Genomic DNA, 21,322 nt, shown 5'->3' with positions numbered 1-21,322 from the left:
AACGTGTCAGCAGCAGAGGGGGAGCTTCAAGTGCTCACTGAGCACAGTGCAGGCATTTTCTGTAAATAACATGAGTCCTTCTGCTTTGGTTTCTCCCAGTCCTCCTTGCTTGCTTGGTTAAGTGTCATGCAAGATTAAGGTTTCTTTTCAAACAATTCAACTAACACACTTCCAAAAAACTTCAGAGAGAAATAAGTCATAACTACAACAAAAATAATAAAAGAACCGAGTCAGTTCTTGAATTTTATTTAACTAAAAGTAACAAGAATTTATGATATAACTAAAGCCAATTCCAATGCCTCACCACTTGCTTATAAAAAGCGAAAACAAGCCTCCCCCCTTTAGCTCAAGGCATGTTTGAAGCCCACAAGCACTCGGAATGGCTCCACTTCCTTTGGGAAAAAGCCCAGTAATTCCTGCTAGAAAGCTCTCAAAAGGATCTTGTTAAGCAGCATCCACGTGCTGCTTGCTCAGCTAGGAGTACAAAATTCTAATGGCTCTCCCAAAGACACACATGTATCCCTTACTTTTGTCATTCCCACTACACACTTGACCCACCAAAGCCATTATGGTTTCAGCACCTTTACTTAGAGACCTAACTACAAACCGCAGCAAGTTCTGAAGAACTTCCTCCATTTTTTTTTTCATTACTATCTCTGCATTTAATTTGAAATACAAAGCAAAAAGCCTGCCATTTCCCAAAGGAGACAGTCCATGAACTCACATAACTACCTTTTATTAACACAAGTCTTTGAACTGTCACAAGCCACTTTTTTTGCTTTCAGTCTGTTGAATTTTAATTTGTGATGGCATTATTTGAATCCCCCAATTAAAAAAAAAATACACCACTTTTAAAGCTTTTTGGAGCTCATCATTCAGCACCTCTTTCTCAGGGAGAGCCTCACTCAGCACCCTGCTCTGCATTAGTTAAAAGGACTAAGGGTGTGGAAGGGAGAAGAGAAGGAATGCTGCCTACTTCTATCTCTGCTTCCCTTTTCCTGCTGAGATAAGCACAGCCTTTGCTCCAGGAATCAGGAGTAAGTACACAGCAGAGCAGGAAACGTGCATCTCAAGCCCACTTTCAGAGAATGGAGTCTCTCAAATGGGGGAACCAGGCACAGTCAAAAACAGTGTCCTGAATACAAACATTTACAACACAGAAAATGGCACATTCCATCACTGAGGGACATACTCTGCCTGTTATATAGGAAGATGGAAAAATAGACATTAATTCCATGTGGCTGCCTGCTAGAAAAAGGACTAGCGACTGTTTTCACAAAATCCTGAGGTGAAAGACCTGAAATTAATTCTTGCCCCTTGAATGTATTACAGAGATCCTCTTTAGAGATTTTCAGAAAATACACAGGATGAGACAAGATCTTATCAGAGTAAAATAGGTGATTCATATTTCAGCTGTTAAGGATCACTGAGGATACACAAAAACCACAATAACAGAAGCAACATCCTTACTCTTATCTTCTTACTGAGGAGTGAAACACATCCCAGCACCACAATTTAATCTGAGGAAAGTTATACACACAAACCTTTTCACTTCCTTTCCATCAAAATAAAAAAATCCACACTCTAAGAATTTCTGGACTTGAGGTTTAAGCACACTGTGTAGTTTTTCTGCCTTTCCACCTTTAACCATCTGATGATAGTCGAAGTTCACCATTTTGATATCAGCTGAATGTTCAGATGCTTTCAAATGGCTCTGGCATTGTAAACAGAAAAAAACAGTATAAATATACCAGTACCTGAGCATACAGAAGTAGGAGCTGAACAAGAGATTACAAATATTTTCCAAGTTGTTTTATTAGCTTTCTTTTAGGTAAAATTACAAAACTTTTATCACCATTGAAATGAATCACTCAGAACTGATTAATATTTCACGTGTATTTTTGTTTTCCTTGTCACAAAGTCAGGTTTTTCCCTTACTACCCCAGGGGTCACCATGGCCTCTTCTGCTGTTCAAATGTTTTCACCTGGAAAAGGCTGTTTCAGGGAAACCCCTTTTCACCAACAGTCACTGACACGCTGGTCAGCAACAGGGATCAAGTACACACTTCAACTACTACCAGCAAAAAACCCACCCAAATTATTTAGGCTGCTGTGCAGAGCAGCTCGAGCAAAGCTTTCCCTAATATTCCCTGAAAAACCCTTAAGTGCCCACACAATGTTTGTTGGAAAAGCCCTGGGTATGAATGCACATCTGGGAATGCTCCCGTCTCCCACCATGAGAGCCGGTACAGCAAATATCCCAGTGAATGCCCCAGCCATTCCATCACTACAGTGCAGAGGGAAAAGGGAGAGGGAAGTAACAGATGGCTGCTGACATCTTCTCTGGCTTCAGACAGAACTCCTCAGTCAGTCAGTGTTTATGAACTGCAGCATGACGTTTTCTTTTAACTCGTCAGTGGGAATTCATGAGAGCAGCCACTTATAGTTAACATCTTCTGAGCAAACATTTCCTGCTCATCACGAAGCAGCTCCATATTTAAATTGATAAATTGTATTTTTAAAAAAATTAGGGGATATACCCATTAATTTCAAAAGAAATATCTTTGAGAAACATCACAGCATTAAATATCAAAGTATAATGTATTTATTCATCAATTTCATAGTGTAAAAAAGACTTATGTTTTCAAAAAGGCCCTAGTAAGCATGAAATACAAAAATAATAACTAAAAATCGCTTAACATTGTCTACACTGCTGTTATAATTTTCCAGTACAGTAACCAATCTGAACAGAATCAAACAGGAATTATGTAGAGATTTTAACAATTCATTTCACATCAAGCATCTTAAGCAGTGCTTAAGTGTTATGATAAATGCAAATTTAGCTCCCAGAGCACAGCATACCTGGGGGTTTGGTTTCCAAAGGCTCTATAAAAGCTTCATTGCAAACAAGTAAATTCCAAGGATATGCACAGTGAAACAACTGCCATACTTACCTGAAAGGCTTTGCTAAGCATGTGTTCCCCTTCTTTTGCCCCAAGTAAATTTACAATAATTTGCTTGCCATATAAATTTTTAAGAGTTTGGAAATGCCTGTTAACAGAAGAAAAAATCCACAGTCATTTTCTGGCACATAAAAAATTAACAGCAACACCTGCAACACTGAGAAGTTGCAAAGCATCCAAAATAAATTTTATTCACACTTTCCAACAAAGCATTGAAAGGCATCAGTAATCCCCAGGAAGTTCCCAGCTTTGCTGAATTCCATATTTGTACAAACAAAGCCTCCCATTTGGAATAACATATCCCACCTCTGTGATGCAGCAGAACTTATCACAGGTTTTTAGTGCATTAGCAAAAACTTTAGATGCTTTTTACCTGTCAAAAGCTGGTGCATTCGCCTCAAAACCCCTTGACATCCTGACACGATGGGATCCCACCTACAACACCAAGAGTACAATAAATGGTCTTGTTTTGAGTAAAATGCTGGTATACATCTAAAGAACCTAGAGTCCCTGTAAGGCACAAACTTTAACCTTTCCTGCACAAACTGTGTCGCAGGAATAGGAGCTGAATCAGTCCCTCTTTCAGGAAAATTGTGATGAAATCCTATTACAGTAACTGTTGATCCTTATTGACTTCTTGAGAAGACTTCTCCTCAAGGGCAATTCAGAAGAAAACAGCCTCTTGGGATGCCCTTAGATATGCCATTTAAGAGGAAAAAGAACTTCAAAGAGGAGACATGGAAAAAGGAATGGACATTCAAGTCGTGTGCAAAGCAACGTTTAGACTTGAGAGAAGCAGGCTTGGTGAGACACAATAGCACCAAGATGCTCCCAAAGGATCACCTCATCCTCACAGTCAGCTGTGAAGAAGAGCCCAAAGGCTAGTAGATGATGTTTAAAAGGACATGAATAAGATTTAATTCATCAAATAATTCTATCTCCTGCATACCTGTAGTCCTGGCTGTTCCCAAAATAATGGAACAGATCCTCGAATCTGTATGAAAGATGACACAGAGTCATCCAAATATATCACCTGTTAAGGACAGTAAAGCATAGTATTAATAATTATCACAGTGTAAGGTTTTAGAATTCTTAGCCTTAACTAAACATGGAGCAAATAAAATATATTTGTGTGTTACATATTGCACGCTACAAGCTAAAATATTGTTTCTGAGAGTCTGAACAACTCCTACAAAGAGTTCCATCCTGCTCACGCTGCCTTGCAGAATTCACAATGTGTAAGGAAATACAGCTTTTATTATCTGGGCTTGAGTAACTTCTGCACTAGGAGTAATATGTTTTAAACAACTTGGTGAAACTTTCCTGCAGGAAAAGTTAAAATGAACACCAGAGCACAGAAAATCACCATGCAGCCTACTCAGAACACTTGCACAGATTTTCTGCATCAGAAACCAACATATCATGGGCCATGAAGTACCCAGGAAAGGAAAACTAAAGTGGAATAACACACCACAGCCATTCAGCAACCTTGGCACACTAGCAAACTTGGGCAGAGAAAGTGCAACAAGAGTGTTCTGACTAAACTCCTGAAACTGGAGTGTACAAGCACAGCCCTTCCCGCATGAAGTCCTCCTTCAGTCACCCGGGTTCTGGAAGGAGCCAGCGAGTCAGCCAAAGAAAGCCAGGAGCACGAACACAGCCACAGGAACAACCACTCGGGAATAGGCTACCATAGGAAGTGAGCCAAGGAAAGCCAGCAAAGAAGGATTTAGCAAGTTCTCACATTTCTGTGTAATGAGGGCAGAGCCATGAAAATCCAAGGCAGCAGAATGACAGTGGCTCTACAAGCTGCCTTTCAGAGGAGCTGTGCTAAGTGGAATGCTGAGCCACAAGGCACCGGTGTTTTGGTATTTGCCAACAATCCCTTCTGCCTGTTTCTCTTACTTTAGATTAGCTCAGGCCAGAAGTGGCACATGCTGCCATGCAGCTCAAGGGGCTCAGGAGAAGCACAGCCACCCACGGGAGTTCAGCACCTTCTTAAGCTACTGCAACTCAGACCCAGGCATGCCCTGACTATAAGCCACATTAAAAACCAAGATCATCAAATTACATAACCTACTTAGCTTCCTAATTTAGCCTCAAAGAAACTATTCCAATATCTGCTGGTGGTAGACTTGACTTGTGATTCATTGATTAAGAGCAAAAATCTCATCATTGCGATGACTGGGGTCTTACATTGGCTTGTCAGCCAAGCTGTGGGCTCTGGAGCATAACATACCTGCTCTGTTTCGACAAAATTGGCAACATGACCATCATCGTTTGTTCCACGGACGTTAAATCGGGTGCCAGCCCGCTCGCAGCTCAGCCGGGAAATGAGACAAGCCTTCGCCTGCTTGTGAGCTGCATAAATGGTCCTGATCTCCACTCCTCCACACATGAGGCGCAACAACCAGTCGTCACAGTTCACTCCGTAGTGCTTCAGATGCAAATGCAGCGACTGGTTCCTGTCAGGGAGAAAACAACCATCACACAACCGCAAGGAATTACAATTCAGCTCCAACTCTGAAGCCAACTACTAACTCCTTACATTTCACACTTAGTAACACAAGACCAGGAAAAGAGGCATGCTATAGTTTTGTAATGTAACTCTCACTTAAATATCTTCCTGAAATAGCACAATAAGAAGATGGGGTGAAGCTATGAATTTCCATGACCTTAAAATAATAACCCTTGTAGCCCTTGCTTGTCACCCATCAAAAAAAACAACACTCCAAGTTGTTTATACTTTTCTGCTTAGCCTTGTTTTGAGAAGCCAGAGATTGCAGACTCTAGGAAAGCATGGCAGGATTCCAATGACAGGGTTACTTTTTTGTAGTGTGTAAAGCCCCATTCAATCTCACACCACCACAACATAAAGCTGGAATGGAAATTCTTATCAATATACATTAAATACTCTCATTATATGCCATCATTATATGCCACCTAATCCTAAGCCAGTCACCAGACAGGCTTCCAGGAATACATTTCCAGCCAGCTGGTTCTCAAATGTCTTTAAACACCCATTTCAGGGCTGAGAGCTACAACTTTATATACTGCATATATGATTCTCTAATAGCAGTTACTGCTCACATGAAAGGAATATCCACACTTTGAATGTACCTGTGCATTTACCAGCACTAATCAATGCTGTAACTAAGAATAACTTCAGGTTTTGTGAAAATTTTTTGCCTCACTCTAGTGGGGCTTGGCTTTTGATCTTCTGTGGAAACATTCACTTGTATAAGAAGGGAGCAAAGTTTTCTGCAAAGCAAAGAAAAGTAACTCCAGGAAGATGTCTGGTTGTGTCTCTGCCCAGAGAACTCTACTGGAATTGCAAACAGCATGTTCATTATAACAGTGGAAGCTCTTTTATTTTAACCTTTTCATCCTAAACCTAAGTATACAGGTGCATTATAATAGGACATTGAAAGCAAACAATATTCTCGCCCTGGGCACTCTAAGCCTCAATGTTCGGCACAGAAAAATCCACAGGAAGCTCACTGAAGTGCATATGCAGAATACTTCCTGTTCTTGACTTACAGTGGTTACAGTTCTAGATTTTGGAATCTGGACATTCCACCTACCTCCTGGGAGGACTGGTCCTTGCTAAAAAAAAACCACAGAAGCAGGTCACTGCCAAAGTTTTACAACAGGGGTCAGAATCAGCCCAGCTTATTTGGACAGGGTCAACAGGCATCATTTCTCAAGCCTTGATGAATGGATCAGTTTATGCATCTTTTTCTAGATGCATGCTCCAACAGCAAGGTTTCTACAACCCTTCTAAACCTACATCAAGGAAATAAAGTTTCTGCACACCTGAGCTTATTTCCTACCTTAATAATTTTCTTATATTTCACTCTGATCAGATTCCTCTAGCTGATCAAAACAGCAGCTAAGACTAGAGATGCATTGGCTCATATGCTGGAGGTGATTTGGTGTATTTTGCCCAGTGGGGGGAACGGATGTAGCTTTTCACCTGTTCCAACAGTATAAAGCCAAGTCTTCAGCACCTTTGCAAGGCACCTGGACACACAGAGCATTTTCAACAAAGGCTGAACAAAATTTCTGACATGTCAGTGTCCATTACTGGCATTATTTAAACTGTTGATCAACAGAAAGAGCAGTATTCTTCTTATTAAATATTACTTATGTGAAAACAATACTTTATTCAAAAATATCCAGTAAAAGGATAGTGAGTGCAGCAGCCAAGCAAAGTGCACTCTGTAGCAGAGCCTACCTGCTGTCTCAACAAAAGCTGCAACATCATGATTTTTTGATGAACAAAACTTTTAAAGTGCTTTCATGTGTTGGAAACTCCCTTGGAATCAATCTATAACCACCACACCATTTTAGAATCCAGAAAATACTAAAAATCAGTAACTTTTTTCTTTGAAGTTTCATTACCACACCCATTTAAAAACCTGACACAATTGATGAAGAATTAAGAGGCACAAGAACTGAAACACAACATCACAGGAGATATTCAGATGAAAACACAATAAAAGCAGTGAAAAATCCGTGTCTTCCAATTAAGAAACTTCCAAGCGGCCACAAAACCATCCTGTCATTAGTAATATACTTCCGCCCTTAGAGCTCAAGTAATGCTATTCCTTCTCAAGATTTGTGGGAGAAAGGTGTACATGTAAGAGCTGGGAAAGGCAAGGATAAAAACTTGCCAGGCATTAGTTTGCAGCAGAACTCATTCTGTGACACCTGCTGCACCAATTCTGAACTCACCAGAAGAACCTGTTGTCAGTGGTGTGCTCCTGCATGCTGCGGTGAGCACTGAGACTCAGGTCCAAGCTGACACCAGTTGCAGACCACGCGAAATAGAAGTTCCCAGAGTTCAGCACTTTGCGCACTTCCGAAATACGATCCTCGTCCGTGGGGTCCACTCGCAGCGACACAAACTCCGTGGAAGTAACCCGGAAAACTTCAGAGTCCTGAATCTTCCCCACAGACATGCACCCTGTTACTAGAACCAGATAATGTAACAGCGTGTCTCCTGCAAAACAAGAAAGGGCACAGGAAAGAGTGGATCTCGGCGGAGCAGATGTTGATTCATTCATGTGCCCCCACCCCGGTTTGCCTGAAAAACAAAGAGAGCCAACGCCAAGAACACATTCCCAAGCTCTACAAAAGAAAAGGAGAAACTACTCTGCAAAGAACAGATATTGCAAAAACAGAAGTTATTTTTGTCCACTCCCTCATTTCTGGGAGCGCTCCAAATTTCTAAGTTGCTCTGCAAAGGAAAAAAAAAATCAAACCAAACAAATAGAAAAAAAATAAGCCCTGTTCCTCTTTGCAAAGATCTGCTCTTACAGGAGCAGCACTGTATTCTGCCCCAAATGAAAAACTCAAGTTTTACATATTTGACTCACCGAGATTTAATCTTAACACACCCAAGAGCCCATATGCATCCATGACTTTGGAGTACGTATTCTTGATTGTGTCTTTTTCTGCAGAAGCTGTGGAGAGAAAATGCAAGATTTGCTGATGTAAAAGCCCCAATACTATGGCAGCAAGAACGAGCCACTCCAAACTGAGAACCTGAGGGATTACAAAAGCGGCTGCTTACGTGACACTTCTGGAATGAAATCAAAATGTATGAGCATATGGCACTTTATAATGGAAAATGAGGGTTTGATTCTGTGACAAAGTACGATCATGCTATGTTTTTAAGCAATAAAAAAGCAAAACTCCAAGTGATATTAAAGGAGAACACTGGCATTTTTAACAACATCATCTCTTATTATAAAAAGCATGTAGAGCACAGACAAACAACACATCTAAGAATGTTCTCCTGTACTTAAAATTAGTGCCTAATGTTGCTTTTTCAATGGAAAAAAGTTACCCTTTTCCTCCAATAATAAAACCATCATGTGGCAGTATTACCTCTGAACAAGACTATCCAAGTCCATTTTATCTTAGATATATTCCAAGCAGACCAAAAGTCTTGCAGGTCCCAAAAACTGGTATTTAAAACCCAGGTCTTAGATGAATTAGGAAGACAATTTTCACAGACAGTTTTGAAAAGAAAACCACAAAACAACCCTGTCATATTTTAGAAGAAATTAAAGTATATCTGCCATTGCTCTCCTGGGAGTTAGGCGTCTATTTTAGCCTTTTCATCAGCACTAGAACAGCCAGGCCAGAAGCCTGGCTGCAGAGCAGCAGCAGCCCACCCATCCTGAGCTTTTGCTCATGACCAAGACCAGAAGGGCAACATGAACAATTCCAGCTTTGCCACTGGATCGACAAGGATCAAGATTCCATGGTTACCAACAATCAGCACCATTTTGCTTTTACACTAAAAACCCCCGGACATGACATGAGTAAATCAAAATGCCTATCTGCTCTGGCATTCTGTTGTGCTCTCTCTCACATTAGCTATGTCATTTAGAATAAAATTTCTAAAATTTTATTTTTTATTTATAAAAAAAAATAAAAATTCTATGTTTAGAATTTTAAAACCCTATATTTTACTTAGAATTGCTTTTCCTAACAAGCATCCCCTAAGATTAGTATAGCCCTGCCTGTGCACAAGCCTACCGCTTGTGTTCAAATACCCGCCAGCTCTTTTATTAAAGTGGATGAGACAATTTAAAATACATTAAACTATTATTCAACCACAGCTTAAAATCCAACCCCATTCAATGTTTTATTCAGTAGATTTTTAAAAGTTTCTTTACCATATTGCACTAATATTCCTGTAATACAGATACAATAAAAATAGGTTTATAGCAGCACGAGAATGTATTTCTAAAGTCCTCACCCAGGGTGAGTTTTAGGAACCTGCAGCTAATCTAAAAACATTTTGTTAGCATCACCAAACTGTTTTTCTTAACCAGAAGACCACTGGGCTGGAAAGAACTTCTGAACTTCAGACCCTGGTTCCTTCAATATGTTTTTGAGGAAGGCTTTAATGGTACTAAGATACTCTTCTAAACTCTGTTTTCCCTAACCAGAAAGCTGCTGTGTTCTTCCTCCACATTTGAAATTATCATAGAAAGATCAGGTTTCTTTTCAAACTTCTGCAGGATTTTTCTTACAGGTGCTTGCTGGGATTTACTGACTTGTCAGAACAATGCCTTTTCTGTCTTAGATGGATTTATTCTCTCCTTCCATTGCAGAGAATGCTGGATATCCTTGTTAAGCCTTAATAAGTAAATGCCCAAAGTAAATTAAGTAACATGGGCTTTGCAAACTCAGACCAACAAAAAAGGCCAACAAAGGCTAATAGAGCAGCAAAGGGTTGCAAAAACCAACCAACTAACCAAATAAAAATAGAGCAACTTACTGTGGGTAGCCAATTACTATTTTCTTAAAGTGCCCAAGAACCAGAAGTATTTCATGCCACATTTTTCAGTTACATTGGACCTAATTCAGTGTGAACTCAAAGCCTTTCCACAATGACCATCTAAGTGTTTCAATTTGCTTTTTAAGGCACATGGGAGAATGTGCAATCCAATATGGCATCATTTCCTACACCCTGCCCTGGTCCATGCCCACCAACCCCAGGCTTCTGCTTTTGAGGCAGTGCCCAGTAAGGAACTTCCTGTGGTCAGGAGTGTTACAACATCAAGGAAAAGCACTGAAGCTTCTGAAAACCAAGATGAAATCAGGAAGACACAGCTTGACCACACTCCTTTCCATTCTCTTCCCAAGGGACTCTTACCCAGTCTCCTGAACAGGCCAAAGTCTGCTCTCTGGAAGCCCAAGGCACCAGTCCTACTTACCCCTATCTTTAACCCTCCAAAAATGGCAAGATTTTATAATTTCATGATCACTATTAAGCAATATCAAGAAACCCAAACCAAACTAACACAACAACGCCACAAAAATCACAACACTTAGCAAGTGATTTTCAAATCAATTTGCCATGTACCTCTGGAGAAAGCCAGGAAGCCCCATTCGCAGTGTCAAGAGAAAAACAACAAAATTGCAACTCACCGTTTGTTAAGGATTAACAGCCAACAGCATTTTAAAATGCCATCTGCAAAAAGCACACCTTCTCAATCACAAACTCTCACAAGAAAGGTGAACAATTCAATTATTTTGAAGGGAATACATCAGCCCTACCAGTGTTACAGAAATGAAGCCCCATCAACAATCCTGGTTTTGGGATAATCTGATTCAACACATATTCTGCTTCATTCCAGATCCAGAAATCAGTTTCCCAGTTTTAACAATTGAAAGGCTCAGATCACACTGAAAGCCACCATGTAGGCTGTCTCTGGCTGGGTTCTCTTGGTGTGCTCACAGAGGGCCCTGAGACAGCACATTTCTAGTTAGTGGCTACAGTTTCCAGGTAGAATATGGGATTCTGAGCTGGGAACAAAACCACGATCCTGAAATTATGTGCATTTCCTTCATGCCCAAGACTTCTAACTTACATTAGACGAGAAAGTCCATAGAACTGTCATTTTAAAAGGTTTAGATTCTGAAAAATCTGCAAAAAATTTAGGAACACAATTTGGTTTTGATCTTTTAAGATTAAGGTTTTCCAGGGATTTGTCAAATTAGGGCTTCTAGATTTTTGGTATTTAAATTAAAGCTAACACCCGAATATTACCACAGAGGGGACATCAAAATCTGAACAGAGACTCACCACTTTCATCTATTAAATCAACCAGCCAAAGAACTATTTTATTACTTTTGATACATCTTTTTTTGACACACCTCTAGTACTGGCTCAGCTCAGGATGGGGGGATGAGAAAACCCTGCCAGATTACTTTTCAAGGCCTGCTGAGACCACCCTGGTCTAACTGCATGGATGAATGTCCTTACTACGACATGGTCTGAGCAGCTCTGCTAGCCCTGGTAGTGAGCAGCTACCAGAGTGCCCACTGCACACAGGTTACCACAGCTCCCACTTCAGCTCCAGAGCCCAGGCAGGCACCGTGCCTCCTCCTGCTCACACCTGCTCTCTGCTCAGCTTCGCTGTGACTCTGCAGTCCAAGGATGTGCGTGACGCTCACAGCTCCCTGTTCTCCCAGACAGAATGTTCTCCATGGCAGGCGACAGGAGCAAAGACAGCTTAGCACTCATGGGGGATGACTCACCAGCAGGGAGAGAGCACACTCCTGCCCAGTCAGGGAAACCCTTCCAGTTAAGGCATCTCAGAGAGGCCTAGTTCAAAGAATATACTGCCCATTTCACGTGGAAAGTAAGAAAAAATCAATCTATGACACACTCCAACTAAATTCCAAACAAATCAGCAGTGAAGCTGCTGACATTTAAACCCAAGTGCTCTCACCAGGCTTTGAGAAGGATCCCCCATACTCCAATAACCCAATAACAGCACCGTGCTGACCAAAGAGGTGTTAAATGCACAAAGGAAAGCAAAGTATGGCTCAGGTGTTTCAGTCACAGCAACATTAGTTAATCCACACAGAACACCTCCAGGAGAAGCCCATGTTCAGACTGAGGGTCATATATAACCACCACCTCTGAACTATCCTTTTGACCGTCCTTCCCTGCTTCCTTCCATCCTGGCTGACTGGAACAGCACATGGCACACGCACTGAAAATCACCCACCATCGGAGCCATGCAGCATTTCCTACCGAGGCTGAACCAAATCCTCTGAATCATCCTGCAATGCCTCACCGAGGGCACGGGGGAAAGGCTAAAGCAGTTTTCCTTCCCTCAGCAAAATGACAGACATGCTTCCTTTAAGATGATGTTTAAAGGATCAGTAAGCTTCCACTCCGTTCTCTTAGCCCATTTCAACGCCAAATTTCTGTACATGGATATTCCAGGAGGTGCAGTGCACTAAGGCTCTCAGAACTGAGCCACATGAATCAGTTTTGATGCTAAAATGTATTTCACTAGGCTGTGCATATATTACCCACTCTACATACAGGCAGAACTATGATCAGGTATAAGGCTAAACATGTTACTTCATCTCCAGTATTCATTAAAATATTCGGGAAGATGTCTAACAGTTTTGGGGTCAGTATCGTCAATTTTTGTAGTCTAAAAAGTGGTAGCACCATCACCAAAACCCAGAAGTTTTTGACAGTTTAAAGTGATGCTGTTCTGGATTTAAATTGATACACACTTGATCTGACCATTTTTCTATCTGTTCACACAGATTTTACAAACATGGGAAATCTTTCCCAAGGGACAGTAGTATTGCATTAACTTGGTCTATTATTTGTACAAATACCTCTAAGTTTGTACAGCTACAGACTGGAATCTTCTGTCTGGATTCTGTGACATGACCAGCGAGATAGAGAAGTAACACTTCACAAATCTTCCCGAGTACTAATAATTGTACACCTTTAAATATGCATTTAAAAGAACAGATACCAGATGGGAACAGCAAGCAGAAAAACAGAAGAAAGAAACCTGAGGTAGGGGACTCCTGGGCTTTTTCTGCTGTCAGTTTAAAAGTGTGATCTTCCAACCATTAAGAAAAGTATCAGTGCCTAAAGAATTTAGGGAATTATACCGAAATAAAACAGAGGGAATTAAAAGAAAAATGCCACTGCTAAATATTCAGTGGAAAACTATGCCCATGTACCAGACAGAAAAAGAGTAACCAGTTTCCTGGTTAAGCTTACTGAAAACAATACTCTGTGACTACTTCCAGCCGAGTATGAACATTTGCTATGACGTAACCTACCAATTAGAATTCCAAGGACAGTGCTTTGAGATTAATAATGAGCTACCACTAAGTACAGAACCCAAGAGGAGAGAGGCTTCCAAACTTCTCCAGGTCTGGCTTCCTCTGCTCAGTAACAAGGTCGGGAAGTGGACAAGAACTTTAACATGGGTTTTAATTTTTAGGAAAGGACCTTTATCCAGGTGCCTGCAGTGTATCCCAGCACAAGAAATTACTTACTGCCCTCTTTCAGCATAACCTTCAGGAATAAATATTTTTTCATCTGTTAGCCCTTAAGTAGCTCAAGCATGTTCTGTAATTACTAAACACAGGATAAAACAACCTGTTCCACAAATCTTCAAAACACCTTATGGCTTGCACTAAACCTGTTTGCTGCCTTCATGACTGGACACTTATTCCCAATCCACACCACAGTGCCTTATGGATACTGCTACCAAAGCCAAGGAGATGACTTAAATACATAGTAAGAATAAACTGCACCAGAAAAAAAACCCAGAATTTTAGAAATAGGAGAAAAGCACCCCCTGTTCACCTGGACAATCATACAGCTGCAGCAACCACATCAGTCATTGCCTAGCCTCTAAGAGGTGCTGCCTAAGGAGAAAACTACTACCATGGAATAATGGTAGTCATTTTCTAGCTTTTTCTACAGAAAAGCCAAAATCAAGCTCAGACATGCTGTGCAACCAGGTGCTTTGACTTCCTAAAAAACAAACATATGTCATAATTCTACATATTTTAAAAATCTATGTATAGCCCTTATGGTTCTCTTCTGCACTTTTCATTTCAGTGTTCTCCAACAAAAAAAAAAGGGGGAGGGGGGCAAAAATTTGGGGAAATATCTCATGCATTCTTCACTTAAAACACGCAAAAATAACTTCACGGTGCAAGACATCTTGCTCCATATATTATTCATTTTATTACAAGATCACGCCATGCCAAGTCTTGAGGGAGGTTAAAAATACAGGGACAAAATAAAGCCAAAAACCAAAAAGCTATCAAAAATCACACAAAATGAGATAAAACCAAATTATTATACAACATTTAAGAATACAGAATTTATTGCTATGAAATACAACATCAGAATTAGCTCCTCAAAGTTCAAAATAGGGTTGTTTAGAAACCAAGAAACAAGGTGATGTTGGAGGCAATTATAAGAAAACTTACTGGACATGAAAATATGGATGTATAAAGAAACGTAATGAAATGTGCAAAATTCTCTCTCAACAGATGAAGAGAAGAAAATGTCTCTTCTCATTTAAATCAGAAGCCTCTCCATTAGCAAACAGAACAACAGAACAGCTGCTTCTTTCCATTCCCCAAATGAAACAGCTCACACAACGCCAAGTCTGCCACCTTTCTAACAGAGCAGTTATCAAAACAGAGCGACTCACAGAGGACAGCCACAGCTCCGGACTCGAACATGAGACATTCTTCTCTGTTCCTGGTTTCCACGATCACGCTGAAGGGAAGTGGATCCAGCTTGTGATAGACTCGGTATCCTTTACTGAAAGCCATTTTGCCTCAAGCACAGGCAGCCTGTCCAACACAAGATGATGTTAGTGAAACCTCCCTGCGCTCCCACACACCTCCCGCAGGGCTGGTCTGACCCACGGCCTTTCCTAGGGATTTAACGTGTTCAGCAAAAACTAACAACAAAATCCCCTGCTCCCTCATTCTACCTCATGAGACTTAGTTTATCTATGTCTAAAAAAACCACAGAGATTACCTAAAGACAGCAAAACAGTGTTTCAAAACCAGAACTACCCAGAAAAACACCTTTCAAAGTCTGGATTTATTTAAAAGCTCCTTTGAGACAACTAGAATTGTACAGAACCCCACACTGCCTTGTGTTGGATGGGACCTTAAAGCCCATCCAGTGCCACCCCCCTGCCATGGGCAGGGACACCTTCCACTATCCCAGGGTGCTCCAAGCCCTGTCCAGCCTGGCCTTGGACACTTCCAGGGATCCAGGGATAGCCACAGCTGCTCTGGGCAGCCTGTGCCAGGGCCTCAACACCTTCTCAAGGAACACACCTAAACCTAATCCCACTCTATTTTAGTTTAATGCAATTTCTTTCCCAATACTTAATTAGTAGGATTTCTCAGAAAAATTTTCTTACCCAAAAAAAAAACTAAAAGGTTTTCCAGCTACCAGCAATATGGAAGAAAAATGCCACCTTAATGGTAAACTAGTGCCAAAAGCAGAGCAGGAGCCTTCAATTTTTTTAGATCTATTTCACTAATTCTGCCCTTGCACAAAAGGACAGAATATTTTAAACACTGAAGCCATCAAGACATTTTAAAGGACCGTACAAAAACGTCAATCTATTTTCAGCTTTTTTTTCCCCCTTTTTTTAACGAAAGGAGCGTTTGGTTTGGATGCAAACCCTGCCCTGCGGCGGCTGAAACATCGCAGTGTCACTGGTGACGCTGCCCGCCAGCCACACGCGAGTGAGATCTCAAAAAAAACCCCACAGAACTCTCACACTGCAGCAAACCATAAACAAATGCGAGAGCAGCCAAATTCTCCGTGCTAAGGCTCGGGAAAACGCAGAGAACGAGGATTTCTCATTCCGGAGCGGGGCCTTCCGCCCTCCCTTCCCGACAGCTCCGTGACCTCCGGAGCGGGCGCGCACCGCCGGCCCCGGCCTGGCCCCGGCCCCGCCGCGCCCTGCGGCACGGCCGAGCCACGGGGCCNGCCCGCCCCGCCCGGTGCCGCGGAGCCGGCGGGATCCGCTTCCTCCCGGCCCCGCGTCCTTCCGCACTGCGCCGCCCGCCCCGGATGGGAGGTGCCGGGGGCGGGCACAGGGGCCGAGCGGGGACGGAGCTGCGGCTTAAACGAACCGAGCCGTGTGCGGGCCACGGCCAGGCCCGAGTCCCGCTGAGGGATTGCCAAGAGGAGCAGAACCCCAGGGACAGGGTCAGGAAGAGCCGTGCGGACTGAGCCGCCACTGAGTCACCGCGCTCGGCAAAGGGCTGCCGTACTCACAGCGCCTCGGCTCGGTGGGAGCCGTCTGGAGCCGGCCTCTTGCTGGCTGCAGTCATGGAATAGAGCCCTGGAATGTCGCGGGTTGGAAGGGACCCACAAAGACCATCGTGTCCAACCCCTGTCCCTGCACAGACACCCCAACAACCCCACCCCGTGCATCCCTGGGAGCACTGTACAGCCAAAGGCTCCTGGAGCTCTGGCAGCCTCGGAGCCATGCCCATGCCCTGAGGATGCATCCCTGGGAGCGCTGTACAGCCAAAGGCTCCTGGAGCTCTGGCAGCCTTGGAGCCATGCCCATGCCCTGAGGAGCCTGGGCAGTGCCCAGTACCCTCTGGGGGAATAACTTGGCGTGATACACAGCCTAACCTTGACAGAGCTCCAGCCGTTCCCTGGGTCCCATCACTTTTTCGTGATACTCAGCCTAACCTTGACAGAGCTCCAGCCGTTCCCTGGGTCCCATCACGGTTAGCAGAGAGCAGAGCCAGCCCTCGGGCGGAAGCTGCGGACCCCTAAAGAGTTCCCAGCTCAATCTCCAGCTGAACAAGCCCACCACCCCCAGCCGCTCGCGTGGCCCAGCAGGGTCTGTTTCGGAGGCAGGCTCCACAGCTGCCCGAGCCAAGGGGATTTTCCCCGTTCCCGGCACAGCCGCCGCTGGCACGGCAGGGAGCGACCCCCGCGTTCAGCGCTGCGGGGCGGACACGGGCGGGAGCGCAGCCCGCGGTACCGCCCGCAGCCCCCCGCTCCCCGGCCCTGCTGAGCTTCCTTTTGTCCCACTCCCAGCTGGTTTCTTTTTTGCCGTGGTCGCGTCCAGTCTCCAAGGCAATGTTCATCACAAGCTTTGAGTGCAGACCGTGCTGGGGCCGGAGTTTTGTCAGGCAGGAGGATTTGTTAGGAGGCTCCGGAGAACTTTGCTCCAATCGCTCCATCGCCCCCAGCGCGGCAGCACCCACCACTCATCCCGAACACCAGCACGTCCCTTCGCCCCGCCCACGCGCCTCATTATATCGGCACATCGCCCCGCCCCCTCATTACCGTGTAATAATCAGCAGGCCACGCCCCTCCCGGCTACAGAGACAGATTATCGATATATAGAAATAGATACATTGATTTAGATGGCGGTTCCTGGCCACACGTTTGACCATTACAGCGACGGTGAGCAGGAGAGCTGGTGACCATCACAGCACTCAACCAAAAGAAAAAAGGAAAGGTGGGAATAAGCTGGGAGGCAGCGCTAAGCAGGTGGGCTCAAGGGTGGCAGGTCACAAACTGAGGAACAGAGAGAGGGGTAAAGGGGCTAGAGAGGGCACAGCAAAAATACAGGGTACAACTTAGGATATAAGGTTGAGAAGAGGTACATCAGTCCTCACCCCTGCCCTAGCCCTTACCTTAAACACCATGCGAGCAGGTGAGAGGCATCTCGAACAGCAAGGCCGGGGCCCCAGGGCAATAGACAGATGCCAGAGGCCAGAAACAGTAAATGAGAGACTGAGAAGAAAGGAATAAATAGCAGGTAAGCTTGACAGTGTCAGAGAGAGACTTTAGAGGTGAACAACTCAAGGGCTAGAGAGCACACAGTGAATATCAGGGGTACCGGTTGGGATATAAGGTAGAGTACAGGTGTACCAGCCCTCACCCCATCCCAACCCATACCCTAAACAGCACCAGGCAGAACACAGGTGTACCAGCCCTCACCCCATCCCAACCCATACCCTAAACAGCAACCCAAAAGCAGGACAAGGCCAGAACCCCCACAGGTGCCCACAGTAAGTGTAATGCTAGCTCTAAGCAGGATGCAATAGTGGAGGGTTAGGGTCCACACCCACAGGGATAACTGGAGCATTCCCAGCCCAGCCAGGGATGCCTGTACCTGACAACCAGGGAAGCTCACAACCCTGACTGAGGCTGTGGTTGGTTGGTTCAGTGGTGAGACTGCTGTGAAGAGCGCAGCTCTGCAAGGGTCAGCCTCTGAGGGCAGCCGCAGCGTGCGGGCCGAGGAGCCGGGCGTCCTTAGGAGAATGGTGAGTAGCAGGCTTGCTGGGTTTTGGCAGCTGTGCGGCTAAGATGGTGCAGTGACGTTTGGCGTTCCTGATTGTAGCCGTAACCAAGGGGCCACAGCCCGGTGACAGCGGGAAATTGCCAGCGAGGGAGGCGGCCTTCCTTTTGGTGACTGCGGGAAATTGCCAGCGAGGGAGGCGGCCTTCCTTTGCAGCGGACGTGGATTCTCATCCCAGGATGCTCGAGAGATAAGTCAAGGGCTGTGACATGCAGGGGGGATGAAAGCAAGGTACTGGGAGAACTTTTTTGTTGTTATCTTAATGCAAAAGTTTCATACCTCAGCGTTCTCTCATGGGCAGCCCCTCAGAGCACCGACTCCTTCTTCCTCACAAAGTACCTACTAGCTCCATTTCCCTTCTCAACCAGCCAACCCCCTCTTTTATAGCACTCTTCTTCTCACTGGTCACAGCTGTGGCCTGTTAAAGTCAGGCCTGTTCCTAATCTTTGGTAATTGGCCCAGCTGCAGCTCCTTAGGGGTGAGATTATTTTCTGCACTATATTTTCTTATATTTCTATCCCCCCCACAATTTTTGAGTCAGCTCTGGAGGTGAGGATGTGCAAGAGGTGACCTCTCTTAGGCCACGTAAAGGACAAGCCCCACAGTGCTGAGGGGCTCAGGTCAGTCTCTGTTTGTCTTTGCAGAAGAAGTGTACACGGTGACTGTGTTACGGCATTGTTGTTCGTCCTTGTTTTTAGGAAGTAAAGCCGGACATTAGCAGTCAGGTAAGTGGGCAAGGTGAGCAGAGACTGGTGGATGGAAGCAGTTGGTATTGCTCAGGTCTCGATTTCTGGTGCAACACTTAGGCTCCGTTCTCGTTTGTGTGCTTTAGGCGTTCCGGTGGTATTATGCCGAGACCCCCTCATCAACTGGCCAACGGACCCAGTTTGTCGCTCTCGTGGGAATTGATCTAGAGGAGTAAATTTGTGTTTGAGTGATTATGTATTTTTTTTGATCTATTGTTATGTTGGTCTTAGTCGTGTTCATTGTTTTAAACTATGTTTGTGTTCGAGTGATTATGTATTTTTTTTGATCTATTGTTATGTTGGTCTTAGTCGTGTTCATTGTTTTAAACTATGTTTTTGATACTTTGAGGCAACTTCTTTGTGGTTTTGTGGTTTTTTGTTTGGTTTCTTTTTTGTAATTAATATTACATATTAATATTATACAAGTATTTTTTTTGTAATGATTTTAGTAATTTTAATTGTTGTGGCTTAACTGTAATTTGGACAAGAGTGTATAAATTGTATTTTAAGAGTTTGTGATATATTTCACTCGTGGTTTTAAGGGTATTGGTGAAATGAAAACCTGCCTTTTCCAGGGTGTTAGGGGTATCACAGGGGTGACGGAGAATCCCTGTGCTCTATTTTAAGTGGAAGGGGGAAAATATTGTATATAAATATATACTATGTATATAAATATATACATTTATATACGATGTATCTAAATATCAATAAATACAAAATAATATAAATCGACACAATACATAGTACAAATTATAGTGTATATATCTTATTTAATTATAACATATTATATGTAATATTATATATCTAAATATAGAATCTCAATGTATTATAATGTAATATATAACCACTTAAAAACGTAAATGTCAACGTAAAGATGAAAAATATAAATATAAAAACATTTAAATATAGTTTAAATGAAAGGGGGTTTTTGGTTTTTATTTGGTAATACGCAGAGGTTTTATTATAAAAAATATAAATATAAAGAAAATAACGGTAGATATCTAAGTGTAGAAACACATCATAAATACCTAAAGATATAAATAAAAATTAAAAATTTAAGTGAATGTGTATGTAATAAAAGTGATATGTAATAAAAGTAAAAAAATTATATTACATGATGATGTGTATTATATATATTTATAAACGTAATTTATCAATATAAACTACAAACGCAAATGTGAGTATAATTATGAAAAATATAAATATTAAAATAATTTTAAATAATTTAAAAGAAAGGGCTTGGCTTTTTTTGTTTTTATTTGGTTAGAGGCAGGGGTTTTATTTTAGATAATATGAATATACATAAGAAAGGGCTTTTTTTGTTTTTATTTGGTTAGAGGCAGGGGTTTTATTTTAGATAATATGAATATACATATTATTTTGATATAGTTCCAAATATGGAAATATATAATCAATATATAAAGATAGATATATTTTTATTTATATTTTTTATATTTATAAAATATATAAAGAGTTTATGTTTATATAATGATATTTATATATCTTTATGGTAGAGATGTAATATATAATATAAATAACACTATGCATCAATATACTTTTTAAATGTAAATGTGAATATAATCATGAAAAATAGAAATTAAAAAACTTGAAATACAGTGTGAAAGAAAAGTCCTTGTTTTTATTTGGGTAGAGGTAGGGGTTTTATTTTACACAATATAAGCATTATATAAATATAAATCGAAATATATAAATATATAATCGATATATAAAGATATGTACAAAACTAGAAATATAAATAAGTAATATAGAATATAAATTACATTTACACCAATATACATTATGAATATAAATGTGAAAATAAATATGAAAAAAAATTGAATATTGTTTAAAAGAAAGAGGTCTTAATTTTGCTTCTTATTGGGTTAGAGGCAGGCATTTTTTTCCCCCTCCGGGTTGTTTTGGGGCATTTATTTTA

At 42.3% G+C, this 21,322-nt stretch overlaps 1 protein-coding gene and 1 long non-coding RNA gene across 16 annotated transcripts in view; one reads left to right on the top strand and one right to left on the bottom strand.

The window, feature by feature from the left end:
• SYNJ1 (synaptojanin 1) overlaps positions 1-18,581 on the bottom strand; it is a 51,820-nt gene extending 33,239 nt beyond the window's left edge. For 13 of the 15 annotated variants that reach the window (XM_039696997.1, XM_039697004.1, XM_039697007.1 and 10 more), the window contains exons 1-9: positions 16,297-16,389; positions 14,990-15,140; positions 8,345-8,431; positions 7,701-7,968; positions 5,203-5,428; positions 3,913-3,996; positions 3,337-3,398; positions 2,955-3,051; positions 1,545-1,714 (exon numbers count right to left, since the gene is read on the bottom strand). In XM_039696997.1, the coding sequence (XP_039552931.1) occupies positions 1,545-1,714; positions 2,955-3,051; positions 3,337-3,398; positions 3,913-3,996; positions 5,203-5,428; positions 7,701-7,968; positions 8,345-8,431; positions 14,990-15,113 (1,118 nt within the window). In that variant the 5' untranslated portion in view covers positions 15,114-15,140; positions 16,297-16,389. Of the gene's footprint in view, positions 1-1,544; positions 1,715-2,954; positions 3,052-3,336; positions 3,399-3,912; positions 3,997-5,202; positions 5,429-7,700; positions 7,969-8,344; positions 8,432-14,989; positions 15,141-16,296; positions 16,390-17,013; positions 17,108-18,454 lie in introns of those variants that run through there. The other 2 variants (XM_039696999.1, XM_039696998.1) reach the window with 2 other exon arrangements.
• LOC120496508 lies at positions 17,652-18,711 on the top strand. The gene is made up of 3 exons (XR_005626325.1): positions 17,652-17,794; positions 18,509-18,605; positions 18,683-18,711. It is a non-coding gene; the product is annotated as an uncharacterized LOC120496508 (long non-coding RNA).
• Positions 18,712-21,322: the final 2,611 nt, after the last annotated feature.

This window comes from Passer montanus, unplaced genomic scaffold, assembly GCF_014805655.1.
Source record: "Passer montanus isolate IOZ18808 unplaced genomic scaffold, ASM1480565v1 scaffold116, whole genome shotgun sequence".
NCBI lineage: Eukaryota > Metazoa > Chordata > Aves > Passeriformes > Passeridae > Passer > Passer montanus.
This window is presented reverse-complemented; position numbering and strand designations above follow the sequence as displayed.